At 51.2% G+C, this 26,435-nt stretch overlaps 1 protein-coding gene across 3 annotated transcripts in view; it reads left to right on the plus strand.

Annotated features, from left to right (window-relative positions):
- PRKCA (protein kinase C alpha) overlaps positions 1 to 26,435 on the plus strand; it is a 303,137-nt gene that overhangs the window by 195,383 nt on the left and 81,319 nt on the right. For all 3 annotated transcript variants that reach the window (XM_019980528.2, XM_070774240.1, XM_070774239.1), the window contains exons 4-5: positions 20,339 to 20,450; positions 24,599 to 24,727. In XM_019980528.2, coding sequence (XP_019836087.2) covers positions 20,339 to 20,450; positions 24,599 to 24,727 — 241 coding nt within the window. The remainder of the gene's footprint in view (positions 1 to 20,338; positions 20,451 to 24,598; positions 24,728 to 26,435) is intronic.

Raw genomic sequence — 26,435 nt, forward strand, 5'->3', positions numbered from 1 at the left:
TAAAAAATGGATTTGCCTTTTTAAAAGGGAAAGGAAAAAAAAAAAGCCCAGTGCTATTATAGTCTCTCCTCCAAAATAAGTTATTGTAACTCTGAGATTGCAGAGGTATGCGTCATCAAATTAAGACCAACAGCCTAAAGCCTCGAGTTAGGTAAGCATATTCTAAGAAGCTGGTGATACATATTCTAAGCGTGCTGGCATTTCATGCTGCTAACCTCTATGGCTGGTTTTGGGTTGAGTTCAAAGCAGAAGTCTGTGGGTGGGCAGAAGGGAAAAAACAGTACGTTTGGGCCCCAGTCTCCCGCCACGTCTTCCTGCCTGCTTCGTTCTGGCCTGGCGTCAAGCAGATCTGCCAGGTGAATTGGTCATTGGTTTCCTAGGACGGCTGTAAAACATCACTGCCAACCACGCGGCTTAGAAAGGAACAGAACCGCATTCTCTTTCAGCTCTGGAGGCCGGGGGTCCGGAATCAAGGCGTCAGCTGGGCCGGGCCCCCTGCAGAGGCTGTGTGGGGTTGGGGGGGATGGAGGCATGGGGGGACGGTGGGGGGATGGGGGCGTGGGGGGGATGGGGGCGTGGGGGGGTGGGCAGCAGGGGGACGGGGTGCGGGGGGCTTCCTTCCTCCCCTGGCTTAACTCCTGGTGTTTCTGTGCTGTGGAGCATCACCCCGGTCTCTGCCTCTGTCCTCACACCTCCTTCTCCCCTGGGGCCCTGTCAGAGCCTCCTCTTCTTTCCGAGAACACCCTGCATTGGGTTTAGGGCCCCTGTGAGGTCCTTAAGCTCGCCTGCAGAGACCTTATTCCACAGCAGGTCACGGTTCCCAGTGCTGGAGGTGAGGGTTCAGACTGGTCTCTGAAAAAGTGTGAGAGCCTTGAGGGGGGGGATGCACCCTACCCTTGGCCCTCTTCTGTGAAATGGAGGATGTGCTTACCTCCTGGGTTTCGAGCAGCTCATGGGGGCTCAGTGTGGAACTTACAGCAGAGCTCGCGCTGGAGTCTGGACTCAGTATCTCCTGAACCTCAGCGTGAGCTCTCTCGTCCTTGGACAGATTACGTTTGACTCCTGATCTGTTGGGTGAATCCAGACAAATGGGCTGGCCAACCTTTCTAGGGGACACAGGTTGTTTGTTGGTAGGATCCAGTAAATTAATGCAGGGTTTCAGCCGGCACCTGCCACATACTTCTGGTTGCCGTGGTGTGCTTGCTGTGGCTCTAACCCTGAGATAGAGTCGGCAGAGGAGACTCCAGGAGCCACCAGATATCAACCGCAGGCCCACCGTAGGGTCCGTAGTAGACGTGGCCTCTGCTGGCCCGTCCCCGCTGCCTTTGTGCCTGAAGTGTGGGAGTGCCAACCAACAGGCACGCGGAGCTGTCTCCATCAACGGCTTTCTCACCAGAGACGGTTCTCAGTGGACCGACGAGTCCCCAGAGGCCATTGGAGTAAATGTGGGTTTTCACAGATGGGAACGGCAGTGCCGTTCGAGTGCATTTTAAGAGGAGACTCCCTGGGCATCTTTTCAGGACTGACTTCCTTCATGTAACAGACGCCAGGTGCCCTCTGGGTCCTGGGTGGAGGTTGAGGTCGTGGTGCCTGTGCGTGGACCCTGGCAGCAGAGGGTAAAACAGCTGCACAGATGCCCCAGGAGCTGTGGTGTGCCTGGCAGGGCCACAGAGCGGGGGCGGCGTCCCTGTGCGGGGAGGTGGCTGGCGAAGCTTCCCTCTCTGGGCCCACCTCCCCTCCCCGCTGAGGTCCAGGGACACTCAGCTGCTGCTTGCGGTCTCCAGGTCCACCTCGATGCTCCCCGTCACCCTCTGTGACACCGTCTTGTTTCAGGGCGTTGGGGAGGGGGTGGGGCAGGTCCACCTCGATGCTCCACGTCACCCTCTGTGACACCGTCTTGTTTCAGGGCGTTGGGGAGGGGGTGGGGGGTCACCATCCACATGAGAGTGTGATGAGACCGTGGTTATTGGTGGGCTTGTTGCTGCAGCATTTGTCACTGTTCCTGGCACATTGTAAGCAGTCAACCAGCACTGAGTCAGCCAGCGAGCGAGTGTCACAGCTGTAGCAGCCCCTGTAGTGAAGAGGAGACAAGAGGGCACAAGAGCAGCAGGGAAGCTTGACATCTAGGGCGTCAAGCCGGCTATCCACGGCAGATGGCTGACAGATATGAACGAGCGCGGTGGAGGTGCTGGAGCAGAGGGCTGTGTCTCCATCTCAGCACCGGTTTGCTTTAACTGTGTTGATCAGACCCAGACCGAGCCTGGTGTTCCAGCGCCAGCACCGCTGTCCAGCTTACTTGTTCTCAAAATACCCCCTTCTCCTTAGCAGCTGTATATGCGTCCGTGTATAGAGACATACGTGTGCACATGTGTGCACGTCAGCGTGTGAGCACAGTCGTCAGTTTGTGAGATCAGTTAACAGTAATGAGGTTCTGGTCTCTTCTTTCTATGCCACCCAGATTTTTCCAAGCATGTACTGGCCTTAGTTGAAAAAAAGAAAAAAACAAAGATGCTGAATTTAACTGTTGTTGTTTAATCTGCTACTTATCAATGATAAGTGAAAGATTGCTCAATAAATCATTTGGAATAAACTCATTAGTAATTTGGGAGAAAAGTGAATTTAGACACTCATTGTATACCATGCATGAAAATAAACTTAAGAGAGATGGAAGGTTAAATATAATAAAGCCGAACCAAGGAAAAACCAGGAAACAGTAGAATGAAGAAGGCTAGTGAAGACCTCATGCAAATTTAAGGACTCCAGGAGACAAATTGGCAAAAGAATTCAAAAACAAAGCCCACAATAGAGGGAATATAATTAAAAACAAACAGAAAATGTTCTGACAAAGATAGTAAAGTTAAAAACAGGAAATGTCATTACTCGCATATTTAATTAGCAAAAAGCTCTTTTAAAAAGGCAACTTATCAGTTGCTGGTGGTGCATCAGCAGTATTTCTCCATGTTTAAGACTGCATCGTAAACTCTTAGCTAGCACAGGGCAATATATATCAAGAACTCTGGAAATCTTGTGGCTTTACTACTTCTAGAAATCTAAGACCAGAAATACAGGGTTTCATATGCATGAATATGTCCATGCATGAATTCATGTATGCATTCACTTGAAATTTATTCTAAAGTCATGGTAACATGTCTAAATTCATCTAATATTAAATGAAAAGTAAGATTTTAACATATGTATAACTTAAAGAGAGACACATTTTAAACTGTCAAATAAGAAATACACTGGAGTGATGCATGATCGAGTGGTGGTGGTTGGGATTCTTGGAAATTTTTTTCTTCATTTTCTTACTCTGTAACGCAGTTTTTAAGAAGCATTTAAAACCAGTTTTATAAACAGACTCTGAGTCCCTAAGAGTGTGTTCCTGAGAACAGCAGTCCCCACTGTTCTTGGCACCAGGGATACTTGTGTGGACGGCAGTTTCTCCCGTGGACAGGGTTGCCGGGGTGGTTTTTGATGATTCAAGTGCATTACTCTTACTGTGCACTTTATTTCTCTGATCACCACATCAGCTCCGCCTCAGATCACCAGGCGTTAGATCCCGGTTGGCTGAGGGTTTTGACCATTTTCATGTGTTCATCGGTCACTATATGGCTCCTGGAGGAACGTCTGTTCAGAGCCGCAGCTCATGCTATACTTGGGGTGTTTATCTTTTCATTGTGGAGTTGAAAGAGTACAGTACTTATTTTGTTTTAAGCACCTGTCTCCATGTGAATAGAAAATGGATGAATAAATAGCAAATGTTTTAAACACCAAAGAGACACAAGAACAGAGCGATTGCCCTGTGGTTCTGTGTACTGGAGTTTTAGGAGCGTTTGGTGGTTGGAGAAATCTGATATTGATTGTGTCAATATAGTAAATATAACATATAGGATTCTGAATCCTTTTATAGCCTATTAGGGTAGGTACTGAGTTACTGAAGGGAATGCTGAGTTAGTGGGGTAACCGATTTACTTTGAGAACATTTTAAGATTTGTGAATTTTTCATAAAAGTGTTATATAAATTTGAAACTCACACGTGCAGTTGAGACTATTTCACTGATTCTGTTAAGGGTTTTGGGAAACTAAGTTATATGGAAGCTCAAGAGATAAGTGTCTCATTTGTGGTATTGTGAATTTTTCCAGGGGAAGAAAACACTTTTTTTTCTTACAAACAGTTGCAGGAAATTGTTGTTTCTGTCTTTAAATTATCATAATTGCGTTTCTTCATCACAGGCTTGTAAAACTATAGAGGATGTATGAAGTCATGTTTATTCATTTGGTATTTTGAACATAAGTATCCTAAACTTGATTATGTTAATTTCAGAAGACTAGAACATAAAGTTTAGAATTAGGCAAATATACATAAGTTTCAATTGTGTACGAGGATTGTTTATAGTCCAGGATAAAATCGAATCTTGTCCCCAAATCTAATTAGTGGCTGTTTGTTGGTATATTTGATGTACGCATTTTCTCACCTCAGTAACAGATGAAATTCAGCCTTGGTTCCTGGAGTTCTCAGCCAGTGTCCTGGAATCTGGTACAGTCTCAAGAGTTGAGTCCAGTGGTCAGGGGCAGAACTAGAGGTCAGCTGCATAGCAGTCTACAGGAGAGAGAGAGATGGAGCAGGGAGAGGGAAGGAGGGGGAAAAGAGAGGGGAGAGAGAGAGAGGGAATGGAAGAGGGAGGGAGGGGGGAGGGAGGGGGGAGGGGGAGAGAGAGGGAGGGGCGAGGGGGGAAGGGGAGAGAGGGAGGGAGGGGGAGAGGGAAGGGGAGAGAGGGAGGGAGGGGGAAAGACGGGAAGGAGAGAGGGGGGAGATGGGGAGGGGGAGAGGGAGGGGGAAAGAGAGGGGAGAGGTGGGGGAGAGAGGGAAGGAGTGGGAAAGACAGGAGAGAGAGGTGCCGGGGTCCAGCCCCGGCTGATCGAAGGAGAGACGGCATAGGCGAGGATCAGGAAACAACTGCTTAATTAAACGTTAATTAAGGATATAAAGAGTAATAGAATAAGGATAGCTCAGTGAAGAAATTCAGTGGAGAAAAGAGGCTGAAATAAGGATAGCTCAGTAGGAAAATTCAGTGAAGAGGCTGAATAATTCAGCCAGAAGGTAAGATAAAGAACAACATGGGGAGACCAAGTTTCGGTGAACAAGGCCCACACTTTATTTTCCAAAGTAGTTTTTATACCTTAAGTTATGCATAGAGGATAATGGGGGAAGGGGTAGAGTCATGCAGCAAGCCAGGCTTTCTTCTTGCAAACTTATCATATGCAAAAGCTTAGGTGATTTGCATCATCTTCTGGCCCGGAGGCCTGTTAACATTTTAAGACCCTTTCTTCAGAAAATGTATTTTTCTCTAAAGGTGATAAGTCAAGCGCCACCCTCCAAAAGCATTAGATAAAGTTGCATTCCTACAGAGCAAAGGTGTGGTGGGCTATAACAAGAAAAAGAATTAACTCAAGGGTCCCAGGTTACAAACATTAAAGCTACTACTTACACCAATTATATTAATCAATACACTGCCAGGGACACAGCAGGTAAGGGATATGGAGACTTAGCAGCAAACACTGGCCCGACAAGTGAAAATCCCTTCACCAATACAATTTCTAATCAATCTTTTAACTGCTCAAAGGAATCTGTATTTAGACAGTTTAGAACATCTCCTGCCTCTCACAGTTGGGAGGCTCTGAGCAATCACATGTGGCCGGAAAAACCTATTCAGGCAGGCTAGAGGACTTCCAAAGGAGTTTGTAGGTTGAAACACTGTCACACCCAGGAATTATTAACTGGAGCTGTAAGTTAACTCTTTTTTCAGAGAGAGGTAGTGGGGGACAGCCCCCCGTAAAGTCAGAGGTGTAGGTGAAAGCACAAAGCAGAAAGTAGGCAGACTCTGGTTTTGGGGGTAGATGCTTGAGAATTTCCAGGGAGACTCCTGAGGCTTGATCCCGCCTTTGCGTATGCCGAGCCTCCTTCCTCTTGACCTTTGCCAGAGGGGGAGCTCGCTCCCCGAAGAGAGGGAGGGGGAAGAGAGGGAAGGGAGAGGGGGGACAGAGAGGGGAAGGAGGAGGGAGAGAGGGGGAGAGAGGGAGGGAGAGAGGTGGGAGAGAGGGAGGGAGAGTGGGGAGGGGAGAGAGAGGGAAGGGGAGAGACAGGAGGGAGAGAGGGGGGGAGGGGGAGAGAGGGGAAGGAGATGGGGGGAGGAGAGGGGAGGGGGAGAGGGGAAGGAGAGAGGCAGGGAGGAGAGGCGAGAGGGGACGGGGAGAGGGTGGGCGGGCTGTCTTCCACACACACAGGCGTGGACCTCAGCGTCCTCCTCCCGTCAGTCAGTCAGTGCACCCTGGCGCCCTGAGTCTGTCTGCAGGCCCCTTGTCTCCGGGGGCGCTGCAGCGCATCACCACAGACTGCTATCTTAAAACAATCTGGGTGTGCTTCCACGGCCCTGAGGTTGGCAGTCCACGTCGAAGGCGCTCCCTGCGAAGGCTCTCCCTCGTCTGTCCGGTTTCAAGGACCCCGGCCGTCCTTGGCGTGTGGCTGCGCCGCTGTCTCTTGTCTCCGTCCTCCTGTGGCTGCCTCCTGACTGTGGTGCCCGCCTGTCTCTCCTCTTCTTGTAAGGACAGCAGTCATTGGCTGTAGGTCCTGCCCTAGCCCAGGCTGACCTCACCTTAACTAATGACATTTGCAAACACCCTGTTTCCCATCAGGCCTCATTCTGAGGATCTGGGTAGAATGTCATTGGGTTGCTGTATTCAACCTAGAACACAAACCTAGCCACTTTGTTACGTAGGTACGACTCTAAATTAACTGATTGCAGGTTTCCATGTATGTTACCTCCCAAACAAAATAATCTGGTAAGATATATTTTAGATATTTCTAAGATTATCTTAGAAACTGGGGTGGCAGTGGTGGTAGGTGTTTGTGCATTTCAGGAAGAGCTTTTAAGAAATTCAGATGGGGACTTAGGAGTATTTACTGCTTCGTAGGCATCTTCACCTGTGTTATCTCATTTAATTAGGTCAGCGTGAAGTGAAACTCGCTCAGTTGTGTCCGACTCTTTGCGACCCCATGGACTATACAGTCCATGGAATTCTCCAGGCCAGAGTACTGGAATGGGTAGCCTTTTCCTTCTCCAGAGGATCTTCCCAACCCAGGGACTGAATCCAGGTCTCCCACATTGCAAGCAGATTCCTTACCAGCACCTTCTTTTTATTCCAGCTTCTCATATAATTTCAATTTACTAAATTTGTTGGCAGGATCTTAAAAACGTTACCATGTCTTACTTGTTGCCGTATCTATGTCTATCTCATGCCACATACTAGCTCTTACTTGGTTATTTAAGAGCTGGTTTGGCACAGTTTTAAGCTACTTGAACCTAAGTTTCCTCGTCTGTAAAAAGGAAGCAGTAATTCATAGTTACTTTGTGCGACATTGTGAAAGTGAAAGGTGCTCAGTCGTGTCTGACTCTTTGCAACCAGAATACTGGGGTGGGTTGTCATGCCGTCCTCCAGGGGATCTTCCCAACCCAGGGATTCTTTACCAGCTGAGCCACCAGGGAACCCCAAGAACACTGGACTGGGTAGCCTGTCCCTTCTCCAGCGGATCTTCCCAACCCAGGAGTCGAACTGGGGTCTCCTGCGTTGCAGGCAGATTCTTTACCAACTAAGCTAGCATTGAGTGGCTAAGAAACACCATGTTTGTCAAATATGAAGTGCCCTACAATGTCGATTCCTTTTATTGTGCTTTTTCTTTTCTGGCTGTTTTGGAGGTATGTGCATGTTCTTTTTCTCATTATTGCCAGAGAGGCTTTAGGGGTCGATGTATAGCAGATGTCCCGTCTTCGCATAAAGATATTGTTATTCATGGGTGTACCATTAAGAATTGCATGCAGCTGTATACAATAGAAAATCTCAAATAACAGCAGATTAAATAAGAGCATTTGTTTCCTTTCCATGTGACCAGAATACAGAGGGAGTAGGCAGGGTTTATGGAGCATTTCTATAGAACAAGGATTTCAGGAGCAAGGTCTCTCTGCTATACTGTCCGAGTCCATGGCTTCCATGCATAGTCCCCTCTGCCCCAGAATGGCTGCTGAAGCTCCAGCCCTCGGGTTGGTGTTTCATGCCACCCAAAGGGCAAAAAGGGCACCTCTCTTTAAGCAGCTTTTCAGGAAGTCCATGTCACCCTTCCCTTGTATCTCATTTATCTCATGACCACACTTAAATGCTGGAGAAATGTTTTCCTTCAGTATGGATTTCAGTGTGCCCAGCTAAAATGGGGAATCTGTGACCAAGGTGAGAAGCAGCTGGTGTTCAGGTGGTAACCGGCATTGTCTGGTTTATGTAATCATGGGGTTATAGTCTGCAGGGCTCTCAAGGTAGCACTGGGGTCAGAGGGTCTGATCTGGGAAGTGAGCCATGTGAGGAGCCCTGCTTCCAGGGTATGAACATCCTGCTTTAGAACAACAGCCTTGCTGATTTTCCAAACAGCCCGTTCTTAAGTAGAGAGCCGCCTGTGAATAAGGCGCAGTGGCCGCTTCCGTCCACCTCTGTGACTCACACCCAGGCTGGGCCGGGAGCCGCTGCGCGCACAGCACCTCTGTCCCCAGCCACCAGAGCCCGTCCGCACGTTGATGGAAACCACTGGCTGGAGGGTGCACGTTAATGAGGCACATTTGCTCTTAGCCATCGTCACACAGTTAATTAACTAGTTAGTTGCAACTGTGGTAAAACCCTGATGCTGGGAAGATTGAAGGCAAGAGAAGGGGACAGCAGAGGATGAGATGGTTGGATGGCATCATTGACTCAATGGACATGAATTTGAGCAAGCTCCGGGAGACAGTGAGGGACAGGGAAGCCTGGTGTGCTGCAGTCCACGGGGTCACAAAGAGTCGGACGTGACTTAGCGAGTGAGCAACAATGACGACGAATGATATAAGCTTGTATTCCAGAGAGATCGATCTGGAGAAGAGCCAAGTGCCTGGTAGTTCAGGCAGGAGCGGGGCGGGGGTTCCAGAGAGATCGATCTGGAGAAGAGCCAAGTGCCTGGTAGTTCAGGCAGGAGCAGGGCGGGGGTTAGGGGTTGTGAAGGGTCTCTTGGGGCCCAAGAAAGTGACCAGGGGCTTTGAAGGGAGGACGACGGTCAGCCTCAGTCCAGAAGCAGGAATTCCAGCCTCCCTGCAGCTGGCTGGGAGCTCGAGTGAGACGGGGACACAGGCCTGGACAGCTTATGATACAAAACATTTTTTGAATTATGTTCCCTCATTTATCATTCTGATTAACACAGAACATTTATAAACCACAGCCTCTGGAAAAGTGGCACAAAATGCATTACACAGTATTCTCCTCGGCCTCTTCCTGATGAAATATACGAGGAGCCCGAGATCAAAGGCACAGATGTCGGGCGCCGTCTCATCTCAGGGCCTGATGCGGCAGGGGGTGGCCTGGGGCAGCCCGCGCCCTCCCATGCCTCTCGTGCCTGGTGTGGGCTTGCTTCTTCCTGTGCGCATCTGGTCCTCGGGTCTGTTCCTCTCCTGGCTCCTTGGCTGGCTCCGAGGCCCGTCTTTGTTCTTCAGAAGGGCTCGGTCCATCTGTCACCAGAAGCCTCACGTCATTATCTGACTTACACCAGCGTCGCCGATGTCCTGGGTCGGGAGTTACAGGACCATCTTGATTAGACAGCAGATTTGATGGTGAACCGGGGGACAGGCCAAGGTGTGTCCCTAAGGCGCCTGTTGCCTCCGTTTGGGTGACTTACGTGTGGACTGGCCTGGAGCTGCCAGCACAGGCCGTCTGCCTCTAGCTTCCAAAACGTGAAGTGGGGGTGTTAGTCACTCAGTCTTGCAACCCTTTGGACTGTAGCCAGGTTCTTCTGTCCATGGACTTCTCTAGGCAAGAATACTGGAGTGGGTAGCCATTTCCTTCTCTGGGGGATCTTCGTGATTCAAGGATCGAACCTGCATCTCCTGCATTGGCAGGTAGATAGATTCTTTACCATCCAAGCCACAGGGAAGCTCACTTTCTGGACACTGCGTGTCCGCTTTCCTTGAGGACATGGGCTGAGCTAGTGACAGAATCCCTACCGAAGAGCTCGAGAGAGGTCACGGCTGGAGAGACCAGACCCCCACACTGCAGGTGCGAACACTTCCTGCCTCTCCCCTGCGCCCCTTCTGTCCATCTGTCCGTCATCTTGATTCTCTCTTATTTCTAGAACCTTATTTCTAGACTCTCCCTCAGAAATGGGCAAGGAAGGGAAGCCATATGAGTGAAGCTGATCCCGTTGAGCACAATTAGCCCCCAATATCACACACCCTTCCCTCGGGAGCTGAGAAAGGAAGGCTTTATGGGTTTAAAAGGCCCTCCAGACTCGGCAGTTTTCCAGGACATGTATTCTGAGTCGGTCGGAGGACGGAGGGTGGGGAGAGTGACTTTGCAGAATGGCTGACGTTGTGCTTCTCAGCAAGGTGGCTGCAGCCGGGCGCCTCTGATGAAGGCTGCGCTGTGGACGCCAGACAGGGTGATGCAAAGAAACAGACAGCGCTCCCTCCGTCCCGGCCGCGCCCCAGCCCGCCGGCCCTCGACTCCTCGGGCAGCACCCCTCCCCGGGACCGCAGGCCTGAGGGTGCCAGCTGTGGGAGAAGCGTTGGTGCTTCTAACCTGAGCGGCAGCTGGCGCCGGGGGCAGGCCTGTGGGTTCTCCCTTTCCCGGGAGGAAGTGACAGGTGAATGCTGGCACTTTCACAGGGCCTATTTTCCCCGTGGGAAATTTTTTAAATACCCATTAAGGCTGGTTTGTATATGCAACACAGGGCATAAGGCAGCCCTCAAATGAGTATCATTATCTTCATCTGTGAACTGAGAGTCCTCTGGGGATGGCCGGCCGGCCAGGTCCTCCAGCCTCGGGCGTGGGCAGAGCCCAGCCCTCCTCTCCCTGCTCGGCCTCTCCCGGCAAAACCTCACCGAGCAGAGGTTCTAAGATGTGTTCAGAGTCCCTGTGAAACCTTGAGAAGGGAAGGAAGGAACTCGGGGGTGAAGCCGCCCGTAGGATGCCTAGGATTCTGAGGTTATAACGTGAGGGAGGCGGCCACATGCAGATGTGGGTAGTTGTTCCTTAGAGACAGCCCAAAATATTGACGAAAACAGCCTTGTTTTTTGGTAATTAAAAAAATTTTCAAGTCAGCCAGACCGTCACACGCTCCCTTCAGTGGCCACAGAGGTTGTTGAGAACAGGCTCATGAACTGATATCTCCCAGAGCAGAGTGTGTAGCCTCCCGGGAGCGCCAAGTCACCCCGTCCCGGGACGGCAGCAGGAGAGACAAGACATCACCCGTCCTGCTTGCCCCTGACTCTCGAAAACTTGGTGAAACAGGGAGAAGCTGGAGAGCCGCTTGTCCAGTCTCCGGACGGCCCCTCTTCACTGCGGCCTGGCTTCGTGAGACAATGAAAAACCCCGCTCCCTTGTAAGAGAGTTTCCAGTGTGCTCTGCCTTCGGAGGGAACCGCATCGTCTGGTTGTGAGGTCGCTGTCCCACCTCCAGGCAGGAAGTAACAGTCCGTCCAGGAACTGGAAGTTCCATAGAGAAAACTCAGGCCGATCTTGCTGTTCAAGAAAGGTGGCTTCTTCTTCCCTGAAATTTTAGATGAATTGAACTGTCCAGTCAATGAAATCTTGGGGCTGCAGTCTTCAGACCTAACAGAGCCGACTCAAGAAATACCTGAGTGCTTGAGGCCCATGAGCTGGCTTTTTCTTGGTAATGACTTTGCGGTTCAGGTGTGTCTTTAAACTGCTGATCCTCAGCTGTGTTCCCTGAATTAAAATTTGGCAAAGATTTGAAACTAAGTTCAGAGTCCACATCAAGAAAAAGTTCTCTAAAAATACGCTCAATGACAGTCATGACAATACATCCGCTTGTTGCTGTTGCTCAGTCGGTCAGTATATCGGCAGCGTGAGTACTGAGTGGATGTGGACGGAAGCCCCTGAGACCTGATGTGGGACAGAAAGCCTGGCGTCGGGCAGTGGCGTGAGGCAAGTGTCCAAGGGCCAGCTCAAGGGCGGTGTCCAGCCCCTGAGTCACGGGCCAGCTTGTCAGGCTGCCCTCGGAAGGTCTGAAAGCCCCCCCTGGTGACTCTGCCCTCGTGATGCTTTGGAGGAGGAGCAGGAGAAAGGATGTTAATTGGAAGGACTGAAGCTGATGCTCCAATATCGTGACCACCTGATGCAAAGAGCTGACTCATTGGAAAAGGCCCTGATGCTGGGAAAGACTGAGGCAGAAGGAAAAGGTGGTGACAGAGGGCGAAATGGTCAGATGGCATCACCGACTCAATGGACATGAGTATGGGCAGACTCTGGGAGACGGTGGGGGTCAGGGAAGCCTGGCGTGCCGCAGCCCATGGGCTCACAAAGAGTCAGACATGACTGAGCGACTGGACAACGAGGAGAAAGGAGCGTGTGCTTGAACTCAGCGTCTCTAGGAAGGTGTTCTCTGAGTCCTGGCCCCCTGTGGCTGTTTAAATCTAAATGGATTAAAATAAACAAAAACTCAGGTCCTCAGTAGAAGTCACCGCATTTCAAGCGCTCCGCACATAGCTGGCAGTTAGTTCAGTGGGCGCTGCGCTGGGTGCCCTGGGCTGATGGACAAACCCGTCTTCTTGTCCATCATGAGAAAATCTCCTGGGGTGAGGGGTGTGCTTCCTGTAGAAATGTCTCTGTGTACAGAACATGCTGTCTTCTGAGCACCAATTAGATTCTTTGTGAAATGGCATCAGTTTGGCTGTCGAATGCCGTGGGCTTGATCAAGAATAACAGAAAAATCGCCTTCCGGAACGAACGGAATGTTCGAATTGCATGTGTCGCTGAGGCTGAATAAAATCCAAGCCTGATTTAACTTCTCCGGAGTAGCTGATGGTGAGGATGAGGGCCCCACCAGCTCTGAAACGCGGCTTTGTGGGAACCGCATCGGCAGGCTTTCCGTCTGCTCCCACAGTGACGACGGGGACAGCCGTCAGATCTCCTCCGACCTCCCTTCCCTGATGTCACGCTGTTCCCTCTCGTGGAGTTTAGGGGTATCTGCCTACTACTCCAGGAATGGAAAAGGGACTCGGGAGCGGTTAAAGATGGGCGGGGTCACTGCCGTGCCTTGTGCTGCGTGTTCACAGGCACCGGTGGCAGTGCGGTTTATGGCAGTGAAACTGGAAATACTCTACCTGAGCAGGAGCTGGGGATTGGCTAGATCAGAAGTGGTTCAGCCTCATGATGAAATACCACGCAGTGTAATGTGATATTGCTTTGTAGTTAACAACATCGAAAAATGTTTGATAGGAACTGATTAAAAAAACTAAAAAAAAAAAAAGACCAATCTGTTTATATGATTCTTAAGAAAACACGCAAATCCACACACTGTCTTTTTTGAGTGAAGCATACCCCAAGTATATAATTTTCCTTTCTATTTTCTAATTTTATTTTAACTAATGATTTTATTTACATAAGTGAACATATAAATAAACAATTGAAAATTAATAACAGTGACTAATAATATTTTACAATAAGCTGCACATTAAGAAAAAAATAAGGTTGTAAGCAGAGAGATTGCCAGACGTCAGGAAGTGAACATGGAACATCGCTTGGAGAGGACGGCCTCTCGGGAGGTGACCGTTGGGAGCACCGAGCAGCGTGGGCGAGGAGGTCGAGGCTGTGGGGCAAGGACACGTCCTGCCTGCCCCCTGTGGACTCCGCAGGCAGGAAAGAGGCAGGAATGCAGTTTCTGCCTCCTCTGCTGTGTTTAATCAGTCGAACAAACACCAGCTGCTTGCGAATCTTCCAGTCTGAAAGGGAGGTCCGAAACCCAGCCTTCTTGCAAGTAACGCTGTGCCTTTTGGAGTCCCTGACAAAAATCCTTGCAGTGTCCCTCCCCGCCCACTGTCCATCTCCGCCACATCCTGCGTGTAGGAGCGTCCCACCCCATCTCGAGCGTCGGCCGGGGCTCCTCGTGTGAACATCAACCCGCTTCTGTCTTTGCTAAATGAAACAAGACTCTGAAATCAAATGTGTCTCTGTGTGTCTCTGATTTGGTCTCAGATAGTCCTCTAAACTTGGCCATGAATTTTTTTTTTAGGAGACAGCCGTTGAGAACTGGCAAGGGTTCACATAATTAAGATGCTTCTTGGGTTCCTAGTCTGTTTTCCTCTCAGACTGAGGCACTGGAGCTAACCAAATCCTTCATCAGAACAAATATTATTTGGTGCTTTCAAAAATGCTGTAAAAGTTGATCTCATAGAGAATAGACGGGTGCTTGCCAGTGGTTAAGGTCGGGGAGGGTTGGCTCTCGGGGCAGACGGTGCCGGGGCTTCTTTGTGGGGCTAGAGTCCTTTGATGTCGTGAGCGTGAATGTGATCACAGAACTACACACACACGAGTGAGTCCGTGTAAATACTGGTGAAATCCATACAGTAGCATTGTACCAGCACCGGCTCCTAGATTTTGATCCTGTTCCTGCAGTTTTGTAAGGACCCCATCATTGGAGGCAGGCTTCCCAGGTGGCGAGTGGCAAAGAACCCACCACCCAGTGGCGGAGACACAGGAGACGTGGGTTGTGAGACAGACAAATAGTCGATTTTTTTCCTTAGGGAGTCAGGTTGACTTTAGGAAAGGAAAACGAATGCTATATCCTTGGAGAAACACCCATGAGCTCCCGTGCACAGAGTATCAATCCAGAGGTTCAGGAATATGTGGGGGGGTTGTGTTCTTGCCCCCACCGCTTGCTCTGTCCTGTAGGAGGATGAGGGACCCACCAGCCTTGCTGACTGTGTCCTGCTCTAAAATAGAACTAAGGATCTTCTATCTCTGGTGATGGTTAATTTTTTATCTTAATGAAACCCCGGGCTTCTCAGGTGGCCCTAGTGGTAAAGAACCCACCTGCCAGTGCAGGAGACGTAAGAGATGCAGGTTCGATCCCTGGGATGGGAAGATCCCCTGGAGGAGGGCATGGCAACCCACTCTAGTATTCTTGCCTGGAGAATCCCACGGACAGAGGAGCCTGGAGGGTATAGTCCGTGGCGTCACAGAGAGTCAGACACGACGGAAGTGACTGAGCACACACGCTCGAAGCCCCATTTTATTCTGATGAATAACATTTACATCTGCAGTTGGACCACTTTGTCAAACTCAGCTTGTCTGGCAGAAAGATTCTTGTGGGTTCTTTGCCCAGCTATGCAAGATGCTGTCATCATTAAATGTGAAGAGGCAGACTCTTTAAAAAAATTCTATAAAAATCTCTAGCAGCAAGGCTAAATAAGCCATAATTTACTTATATTAGGGAATACTTAAATCAAATGAGTTAGGTCTCTCTGTAACGACGCGGACAGGTCTCCAAGATGTATTGTCTGAGGAAAAGAGCAAGCCACCGAGGGAAACATAAAACATAATGACGTCCACGTAAAAACCGGGTAACAAATGAGCCTCAGAGAGAAAACAGTCAAACCGATCTCCTCTCGATAGATACACAAGTAGCTTGCCTCTGGGGAAGTGAGGAGACAGACTAGCTTCGGTGGTAACAGTGAGAGGAGCCTTTAAACACTGTCTACAAGATTTGAGTTATAAAAGTGAACTCATACATTATCTGCGTCATCCAAATTGCCACGGATCCCAGCTGAATTTATTTCGCGATAGTTCAGCCGGTTCACGAGCCCATTTGAGGAAGAGCTGTTGTGTCTGGTGATGAAGGGGCTTGTCTGCAGCATCTCCAGTCCAGCAGCCTGCTGGGAAGGCATCCACACGGGATCGCTGTGCGGCACGGGGTCCTCCAGCCGCCAGCAAAACAGAAGTCTTAATTAAAAGCTATAATATAACCAGCATCTCCTTACTTTGTAATAGCCTCTATGCATCGCCATCATCTCAGGAAAACCTGACATATAGAAACATTTATTAATTACAGTTTTCAAATTCCAAAAGAATCCTTGATGGTTTAGTTTGAAATTCTGACATTAAAATAAGATGCTTAAAATATGCAAGTATTCAAACCACAAAAGTGAAAGTGTTAGTCGCTCAGTCACGTCCGACTCTACAATCCACGTCCATGGATTGTAGCCCCCAAGGTTCCTCTGTCCATGGGATTCTCCAGGCAAGAATACTGGAGTGGGTTGCCATGCCCTTCTCCAAGGGCTCTTTCCTGACCCAGGGATCAAACCTGGGTCTCCTGCATTACAGGCAGATTCTTTACCGTCTGAGCCACCAGGGAAGCCCTCAAACCACAAAGTCTAAATATTATTCATCAAAAAGATAAGGAATATCCTAATTAGCTTGGAGAAGGAAATGGCAGCCCACAGCAGCATTCTTGTCTGGAAGATTTCATGGACAGTGGAGTCTGGCAGGCTGTAGTCCGTGGGGTTGCAAAGAATCAGACACAACTGAGACACACACACACACACCCACACACACACACACCCACACACCCTAATTAGTTATCAGTTTCTTCATTTCACCTCAAAGACTGCTTATTGTACACCTACTGTGTGCAAGGGTGTGTGAGCAGGCTGGTCCTGGAGCCTGAGAAGGGCCATCAGAGGCTTGCTTGCCCAACACGCAATGTCCAACGTAATGGTTAGAATCATACCCTGGTTACGTAAAATCCCCTTCATCTGATGATCTGGTTTTGATAATACTCTCAGATTAACAAAAAGTTTTAAATAGGAATTTTTTGAGTCATAGAGTTTTTGTTTTTTTAAAAAACAAAAAACCTGCTTCCCAAGAAATGTAAGATCACAAAACAATGCTAGGCCTTGGAGCAGAGTTTTTGGCGCTGCTTGCGTGGGTGACATTTAGACCCAAGCCTAGCTCACAAGTGTGACTCATGAGAACACATCAGATGGTGAGAGCAGGGACCTTCCTGGTGCTTAGAGGGAGCGGCTTGAAGGAGCCTCGCTGCTCTGGGCGGCTGAGCAAGGCCCACCCCAGGGCTTCACTGAACGACAGTCTTTTCCAGAAGCTCCTACGCCCTGAACTGCAGCCCTCAGTGAGGGCCGCTTCCGTCCTCTGAGAAAGCTGTGGGGCATTCACGCCAGGGTGACCTCCTGCCAAAAGCCTGCCATCATTTCACTCACCAAATTAAAAGGGCTTTTGAAGGGATGTCCATTCGAATATAAACATCTTCATCAGAAAGCATCATTGATTGCCTTCCTCCTGGGGAAGGAAGGCTTCTAACTCCTCTAGAGGTTTCACATTGCATGTTGCCAGATGAGTCCCCATCCCAGAAGCCTGCAATTTAGAACTCATCTAGAATACGCCTTCTGGATGCTTACAGATAATTCAAGAAGATGTCCTGGAAATGCAAGGCACATCAGCCTCAAAATACTGTGCACTGGAGACCCACGGGTTTACTTTGGGTGTATTACAGTGTGATGGTGATGACTTTGATGGTCCTGGTAGAAATGCTGAGAAATTTTCCAACGATGTTGCTACATTATAAAACTAAGATGGAAAAGCAGGCTAGTAGATGCTTCCAGCAGAACTTGAAATTCTCCTGTGTTATTTTTTCCTAAGAGGTCTAGATTTAGACTTCTAGGTTAGGCTTCGTCAGTGCCTATGAAAATCGGTTTAGTCAAAAACGTTTCTTCTCCCCCAAAGGTGTAGACGACAGAGCATCTGAGCGGAGCGTTTCCCACATTCATTATAATATAATGTCAGGCTTGTGACATATGACAGCGGGTTTCACACTCCACTTAATGAGAGGTTGCCAGTGCCTGGAGAAATAAAAAGCAAGATTTGCACGTATTGCACGAAATGAAGAAAGTGGTGCCAGCCTGGGGGTAGTGCAGCTTTGGTGTGTAGACCAGCCGCGTGTCTGTGGCACCGAGCGTGGCCGGACTTCCCATCACTTCTGTGCGGGTAACTGTGGGGTGTCCCCAGTGAGCAGGGCGGGAAGTGCTCTGTTCAAGACCTGCAGGCTCCTCTCACACGCGTGTGTTGGCGGCTCACTGCATGCGAGATGAGAGATGACTTTAGAGGATGCTGAGACAGGTTTCTGCACACAGACGGCCTTGCCATCCCAGGAGAACCTACTGTGCTTGTCTGTTTTCTCCTCTTGCTTTGGTTTCCAGGAAGCCTGGAGACAAAGTTAATACTTAATTGCCAGCCTTGTTCTGGTCCAGCGGCAAATTCAGCCCTGTGCTTCAGGAAACCCCTTTTATGACTGATGAGCACGTTACGGTTGGAAGTCGTCTTCCCTTGTATCCGTCCCGACATTTCTCAGGCTGCAAAGCCCTTCTCGTTTGTTCCCTAAGTCCCACTCCCCGTCTAGGACGGTGGCTTTATTTCTGCCTCGTGAATAAATGCCATGACTTTCCAAGGCTGCTGAGCTTGTGTCAAGGCTGGATTCAGACCGAAGGTCTCCAGAACCCTGTAAAGGCTCTTACAGGAGAGATGTCGGTTGTGAGGAAGCTCCCGCATACAGGGGTGGTCGCCAGGCAGGACGCGGTGTTGGTGTCACTGTCACTGCCATCGTAGGCACGGTCCTCGGCTGCGCGTGGATTTTAGGGTGTGAGGACTCCTGGTCTCCTCCCGCTGTGTTCAGGAAGGCAGCCCGCCTCCTGCACCTTCCCAGGTGAGAGCCTGGAGGAGGAAGCCCAGGTCTTCCTGAAAAGTGAAGTGAGTCCCCGTGCGCCACGCCGACAGAGATCGATGTGATGGCTGGCTGGCAGGACAGCTGCCTGAGGCCGCCGTGCGCCTGGGCTTGGGGCCCGCGTGGGAGCTGCCAGGCTGGATTTATCTCTTGCCGACGGTTGACGCCGTCCTTCTGCGGGGACGACGGGCTGTCCTTCCCCCTGGCCTCCACGCTGCCCTCCACGTGGTCGGACACAGGCTGTACTGTCCGTCCTGGGAACTTTGGATTAGCGCTGATGCCAGCCTGTGCCCGTGATATTCTGTCCAGCGTCCTGGGATGTTGGGAGAACTGGTAAGAGGTGAAGCCCCCGCTTCAGACCACGTTCACAGCTGCCACTGGCCACGAAAGTAACCGCCCAAGGAAGGTGTTGATTTCTCTGACCCCGAGAGACATTTCCGAATAAACTAGTGCCCTGCCGCAGGCACAGACGCACACATGTGCCTGGAGCGTCTTAGGCACTCGCTCAGTATTTGTGGGGAAACCGTGTAAAACAGGAGCTCCCCGCCTTCATGTCCCTGCCAGCCTCAGGCTCACCCGCAGGGCGTGGTGAAGCCTGTCCCTGGAGTTTAATTCAGCTGGTCTCGGGAGGGGCTCCATGATTTAATTTCTAACAAGTTTCGGGTCATGATGATGCCACATAGAGACCATTCTTTAGACAGCACCATCCTAAAGCAGAGATTGGCAGACTTGTTCTGTAAGGGCCAATTAGTGTTTAGCCTTTGTGAGTCATTAGGGTTCTGTCACTCAACTTGGCCATTGTAACTACAGAGAAGATGTCAAGGAATGAGCACAGCTGTGTTCCAGTAAAACTTTATTTATAAAATCAGTGGTGCTCTTGCTTCGAAAAATATGTGTTGCGAATATTTAAAAAAAAATTTTTTTTTTAATGTTAGGAGCCAGAGCCTCATTCTGAGTGAATTTCTGAAAGCTCTCAGATGAGAACCAGTGTTAAAGTCTTGGCGGCTGGTAAAATCTCGAGACTTTGAAGATCACTAGCGTCTCTGTGTGTGTGTGTGTGTATGTGTGAGTCCTTCAGTCGTGTCCAGCTCTTTGCGACGCTATGGACTGTAGCCCGCCAGGCTCCTCTGTCCATGGGATTTTCCAGGCAAGAAGACTGGAGTGACTTGCCATTCCCTTCTCCAGGGGATCTTCCCTGACCCAGGGGTCGAACCCAGGTCTCCTGCATTGCAGGCAGATTCTTTACCGTCTGGGATGCATATGGTGCTTGGGAAATGGTGCTGGTTTGGGTGCCTGTCTGGTCTTACATGGATTTCTGGAAACCTTGTCCAAAAGGAAGTGGCGCAAACTCTGCTGACTGAGTGCAGGGTCACTCGGTTCAGCCTCATGAACACACCCTGACTCTGGGCCCGCTCTGCTTCCACCCACGCTGGGCCCCGGGGACACGCACGACCATGTGGTCTGAACTGCTCTGCTCGCCTGGGGCACCTTGATCCCCTTGGAGGCTCTGGCTCCAGATGCGGTGGTTCTGGTGGAAAGCCCGACATGTGCAGGTCACACCTGGAAAGAGAGGAGGTGCAGGTGTCTGGTGCCCAGCCCAGAGCAGGAGCCCCGCCGTCATAGGATGCCAGAGGACGGGGCCCAGGCGGGCGGCCTGGACCGTTGCCGTGGGGACGGGAGGGGCAGGCCTGAGCTTGGCTGGTCTTCTCGTGATTGACCGTCTGTGTACCGCTTCTCCCTGCAGGACCCGAGGAGCAAGCACAAGTTCAAGATCCACACGTATGGCAGCCCCACCTTCTGTGATCACTGCGGCTCCCTGCTCTACGGACTCATCCACCAGGGGATGAAATGTGACAGTGAGTATGTTTTCTGTTATTGCAGCATGCCCGGGGCCAGCAGGGCCCTGTGATGCTCAGGAACCTTTCAGAAAATCAGTAGATTTCATTCAGATATGGGCTCAATTACAAAAGTATAGAATCCCCCCACTGGCGAGGTTCTAATTTATTATATGACTTCCTTGCCTAATTATGAACCCAAAAAAGCCCCCGATTTCATGCAGTTGGTGCTGTCCCCAGTTTTCATGGTAGGAATCTCCAATCCCTGTTAAATGCAGGCTGGTCGAACCCCCAAGCAAATGCCACGTGTTGAAAGAAGACATCCCACCCCCAGATTCCACATTTGGTTCAGCTTCAAGATAAGCTGAGCATCCACAGTCATTATCCGCCCGTGTCTCCAATTAGTGGGTGGACTGTGGAAAAATCCAGTGGGCTCTCCTTGGAGCCAAAACCACAGTGAAAATAAGAACAGGAGCTTGCTTTAAGTTCCCTCGTCTTGCATAATTATGGGCAGATCAGATCCTGCCAGGCCAGTGAGAGATGAAATCCCGGAAGACACCCACCCTCTCCCCTTCTCCCTTCTTGTTCGGTGTGTATTAGCACCAACTGCAGGAGGAGAGAAAGACATCTATTTTTTTCATGGAAATTCTTTGCTTCGATTAATCTCATGTAATGAGATCCCCCCAGGCTATTTATTTGTTTCAATAAAATTGTATGTTTAGGGCAGGAGAAGGTAATTAGAGAAGGTAATGACGAGCCTGTTTTTCTAGCAGACGAGGAAGAGTTTGGGTACAATCAGCATGTTGTCACTCGATAATGCTGCTGTTGTGGGCCACAGCCTCATCTGTCCCCACATGGAGCAAAGACACGCGCCTGCATCGTCTTCCCTCGGTATCCGTGGTAACCTCCGCGGATATGGGGGGCCAACCGTGTAATTCTCGGGAAGGGATCCATGTCTAAGAGGACCTGTGCAGTTGAAACCCATGTCGCTCAGGGTCAGCTGTACATAGAAGGCAGACTGTGTGAACTTTACAAAGGAGGCAGGTAGCTTCTCAGAATGCAGGCTTCACCTTCCTGAGCCCTGGACCCTAATAGCCTCGAGAAACCTCTGTGGTCATCAGGGCTGGTGGTTTCCTGTGCATCCAGAGATTGTCAGATTCCCAAGAGACTGCTTTCCGGGTTAGTGTGGATTCTAAGTGCGTTTGTAAATACACTTTTGACTGTTGTAAAACTTGGAGCAAAAGTGAATACTCGGCTCTGTTAGGCACTCGACCGTAACAAGTTGAAGGTAACCTGAGACTGATGCCCACTGACTCAGGGGGCAGAACAAGCCACATGTTTCCTGCTGCATCCTCGTCCATGTTGGCCAGGACTGTGACCCGTGCCCTTAAACAGGGGTGCCAGCTGTACCCTTCTGCTCTTCTGGGTGGACCAGGATTGGGGGCGCTGCCAACTGTAACACAGGCCAGGAATGCATGCACCCTCGAGGCTGAGCTGAGTCTCCACCGAGCGTCCCCAGCAGCTCGGTTCACAGTTGTGTTAGGATCAGAGGACGTTACTGGTCACCCAGGAATGTCCTGATAGTAAATAAATGGTATAGATTTGAATTTATTAGCCAAATGTATTCTAATAAAAGGGCTTCCCCGGTGGCTCAGTGATAAAGAATCCACCCGCCTGCCCGTGCAGGAGATGTAAGGTGTGGGTTCAGTCCCTGGGTCGGGAAGACCCCCTGGAGGAGGAAGTAACAGTCCCCTCCAGCATTCTTGCCTGGAGGATCCCATGGATGGAGGAGCCTGGCGGGCTGCATCCTTGGGGTCACAGAGTCAGACACCACTAAAGTGACTTAGCATGCACGCACGCTAATAAAATAACACGCCCCTGGTTTATATGCCAGGATTCTGCTTCAGATTCTGTTTATGGACTGTGCTCCCACTCGAGCAGCATGTTACCTTGTGTCTTTATTCTTTTCCTCAGAGTCCGAGGGGCTCTGGGCTGCTGTCTGTGTCTCTGGGCTGCTGCGAGGGGCTCTGGGCTGCTGTGAGGGGCTCTGAGCTACTGTCTGTGTCTCTGGGCTGCTGTTTGTGTCTCTGGGCTGCTATCTGTGTCTCTGGGCTGCTTTGAGGGCCTCTGGGCTGCTGTCTGTGTCTCTGGGCTGCTGTGAGGGCCTCTGGGCTGCTGTCTGCGTCTCTGGGCTGCTGTGAGGGGCTCTGGGCTACTGTCTGTGTCTCTGGGCTGCTGTGAGGGGTTCTGGGCTGCTGTCTGTGTCTCTGGGCTGCTTTGAGGGCCTCTGGGCTGCTCTCTGTGTCTCTGGGCTGCTGTGAGGGGTTCTGGGCTGCTGTGAGGGGCTCTGGGCTGCTGTGAGGGGCTCTGGGCTGCTGTGAGGGACTCTGGGCTGCTGTCTGTGTCTCTGGGCTGCTGTTTGTGTCTCTGGGCTGCTGTCTCTGTCTCTGGGCTGCTGTGAGGGGCTCTGGGCTGCTGTGAGGGGCTCTGGGCTGCTGTGAGGGACTCTGGGCTGCTGTCTGTGTCTCTGGGCTGCTGTCTGTGTCTCTGGGCTGCTGTGAGGGGCTCTGGGCTGCTGTCTGTGCTCCGTGCTGGAGCAGGAGGAGCATGAGCTGGTGGTCGGGGGCCAGACCCCTCCCCTGACTTGCGCGGCGGAGACTCCCTCTCCCCACGCTCCTACACCCTGTAACGTGATGGTGCTGTGAGCATCCCTGCTTGGTGGGGAGTCAGCTGCCCCCTGCAGGCTCACCTCGCAGTGGGCAGAGCAGGAGCAGACGTTTCCCAGGACGCACCAGCTCCAAGTGTTGCAGCTGACACAGGACGCAGCCTGGGTCCTTTCTCCACTGCCTTTCTGGGCCCATGGCTGTCCCAGAGGTGCTGGCCTTTACTCCTTCAAGTTCTGCCCAAGTGTGGTCGCCAGTGCAGGTCACAGCACAGCTCTTGAGAGCCCTGTGTAACTGAGACCTCTGCTTCACAATGCTTCTTGCTATTTAGCTCATCGTGTTAAAGTTAAATGGGCTTCCCTGGAGGCCCAGCTGGTAAAGAACCCACCTGCCAGTGCAGAAGATGCAAGAGCTGAGGGTTCAGTTCTGGGGTCGGGAAGATCCCCTGGAGGAAGAAATGGCAACCCACTCTAGTATTCTTGCCTGGAGAGTCCCACGGACCGAGGAGTTAAACACTCAAAACTAGAGTACCAAGAAGGCTCCACCTTGAAGTATCAGAAGAGCCTTGTGGTGCCCCCGGGGGATTCTTGAGGGTTCCAGGGGCCACCTGCTCCTTCTGGAAGCCTGAGGTACAGGATCAGTGGAGCAGGAATGCCTACATAGCGTCTTATGTTTGAGCTCCGTGCACAGGACTCTTTTCAGGGTGTCTTTGCTGCTGCTGCTGCTAAGTCGCTTCAGTCATGTCTGACTCTGTGTGGCCCCATAGACGGCAGCCCACCAGGCTCCTCCGTCCCTGGGACTCTCCAGACAAGAACACTGGAGTGGGTCGCCAGCGCCTTCTCCCGCGGTGTCTTTAGTTCTCCGCAATAAGACTGACCTTTAGTCCTCTCCCTGTCTTGCCCATGTAATGTCAGCTGGTGAGGAATGCCTTACCAAGCCAGGCGTATATTTGTTTTACGCAGAATAATATTTAAATATTTGAGGATAGGTTTAAAATATCAATCACAGGTTCTTTTAAAAACAACAACAAACAAAAGCAATGCACGTAAGCCTCCTTGGAGATAAAGAGTTCGCTGAGGAAAAGAACATTTTCTGAATATCATAAACTCAGCCCCACAAATTCTCAGGAAGGCATAAGAAATTCTTTGGCAGAAAGAATCCCAATTAAAATGTGTATATTGCTTGCCTCCGTGTACATAAAGTATTAATTAGTCCCTGGATTTTGTTTGCTGTTAACATTGTAGGCACGTTCGGGAGACCAGGCGGGGGTGGTCTGCCTCAGTTGCGGCTGGACAGACATGGATGGAGTATTTTAGGGATGTGTCACTCACGGGAGCCTGTGCTGTGAGGGACATCTGCTAGCAGTTCTTTATGTCACCGACGCTCGATAGCAGAGCATCGAGTTAGAGGGTGGCTCAGTTCCGCTTCTGTTCACGCAACCAAAACACAGAGCGGGGGTGGCTCCGGGCCACGCGCAGCCTCACCCTTTGCCTTCTCGACTTGCAGCCTGTGATATGAACGTGCACAAGCAGTGCGTGATCAACGTGCCCAGCCTCTGCGGGATGGACCACACGGAGAAGAGGGGCCGCATCTACCTGAAGGCCGAGGTCACGGATGAAAAGCTGCACGTCACAGGTGAGGCGCTCCCCGCGGTGTGGCTGGGCCGCCCGCAGCCTTCAGACCAGGAGAGGCCGGCCCCGAGGCCGGGATGGACGCGGAGCCGCTGGCTCTCGTGCAGCCGTCTCCCGGGTTCACAGACACTCGGCGTCCAGCGAGTCATGAGCGCCGTGTGGAGAAGGGCTCTGAGAGCATGGCTGTCCCCCTGGGGATGGGCCACCAGAAGCCGTGGCACACGGTGCCCTGGGGAAGGTGCAGCCTGGGTGGGGACAGGTGAGGGGTGGTCAGGTGTTTCGGGGCGTCGGGCTGTGATGACCTGATGAGGCGGCCGTGATGGTAACAGCAGCGCTTTGGGGCATCTACACTTCTCTGCAGTGCGTGGGGTGCTGAGAAATGCACACAGATTAATTTATTACATTTCACAACTGCCCGATCACTAGCGTCATTTTCCAGAAGAGGAAACCGAGGCCCCGGGAGATGGGGTCCTGCAGAGTCACAGCGTGAGTGGGGAGCCCAGGCCCTGTGCCATCACCCCGCAGCGCTTACCCACGAGGACCCGGCCGCGGTGGCTCCACATCCGTGTCCCCGGCCGGGCGCCCCCCTCGGGCCGTGTCTGGGTGGGCACTGTCGCAGCACGGCTTCTCCTCTGGGCTCCCACGAAATCCACGCTCAGCCGCGGGGCCTCAGGGTGACCAGACGTGTCTGCTGCGGTGCCCACTGAGCTGAGTCAGGGTGGAAGCCGCTGTCCTCCTTGTTCTGGGCCCACCGTGTCCCACCCGACGGACACGCCCTCCTCCTGGACAAGGACATCCACTCTCATGAGATGAGCACACAGACTGTGTTCCCATTTGTATTTAGGAATTCTAGGCTATCACAGAAACGGAAAAGCCGACTGACTCTTACTGTAAATAACAGAAGATCTTATAGAAAAATAAAAGACTCGGAGGGTCTGTTGAAGGAAAGAGTTGGGGTGGGGGAGGCTGTCCCAGAGAGAGCTTACTTTGGGGAACTTGCTCACATTTTTTCTTTGAAAACTAATCAAGTTTTCTACCCCGTGCTGTCCTGTCAGATAAGAATTCAGGGAGAATCAGAGGGTCTCAAGGCATTGCAAGGGAAGGGTCCCTCACTTTGCCACTGGGTGACCTCATGACATGAACCACATGCAGCTGAGGACCAGCATGGGGTCGTGTGTAAAGTCCCCACGGCAGACATGGGCTCCCTGTGACTGTGTCTCGGAGAAGTTGCTTTATTTTCTCAGAACCTCCTGACCTGCATCCTTGCGCATGGGGGTGCGATTCTCACCTGCGTTCCCTCTGGTTGGACTGATGCTGCGGGGTTTGGGGGGCCCACTCTGACTGATGGCCGGGCCCCTGGGCGCAGAGCAGGCGGACCCTGGGGGTTGGTGCACGAGCCCGTCCACACCGTTGCAGCCCCTCACTGACCTCTCTCTCTCTTCTACTAAGGTTCCTCCATTGTCAGAGTCACATAGGGAGGCAGGGAGCATACCGCTTCAGAGAAAATCACCATAAAACGGAGACGCACTGAGCGGTAAGGGATGGAGTGGAGTAAGGCAGAGCGCCTGTCCTTTGTCCTGAAAGCCCTGTGGTGGCCCCTGCCCCGCAGGTGGGCAGGCAGACCTCAGCCGGGAGGGTCTCGGCCCCGCCTCAGTCAGGACCACCTGGCCATGGGTTGCTCCCAGTCCTGGTGCTTCTGAACACAGACCCCA

The sequence above is a fragment of the Bos indicus genome, chromosome 19 (assembly GCF_029378745.1).
Source record: "Bos indicus isolate NIAB-ARS_2022 breed Sahiwal x Tharparkar chromosome 19, NIAB-ARS_B.indTharparkar_mat_pri_1.0, whole genome shotgun sequence".
NCBI lineage: Eukaryota > Metazoa > Chordata > Mammalia > Artiodactyla > Bovidae > Bos > Bos indicus.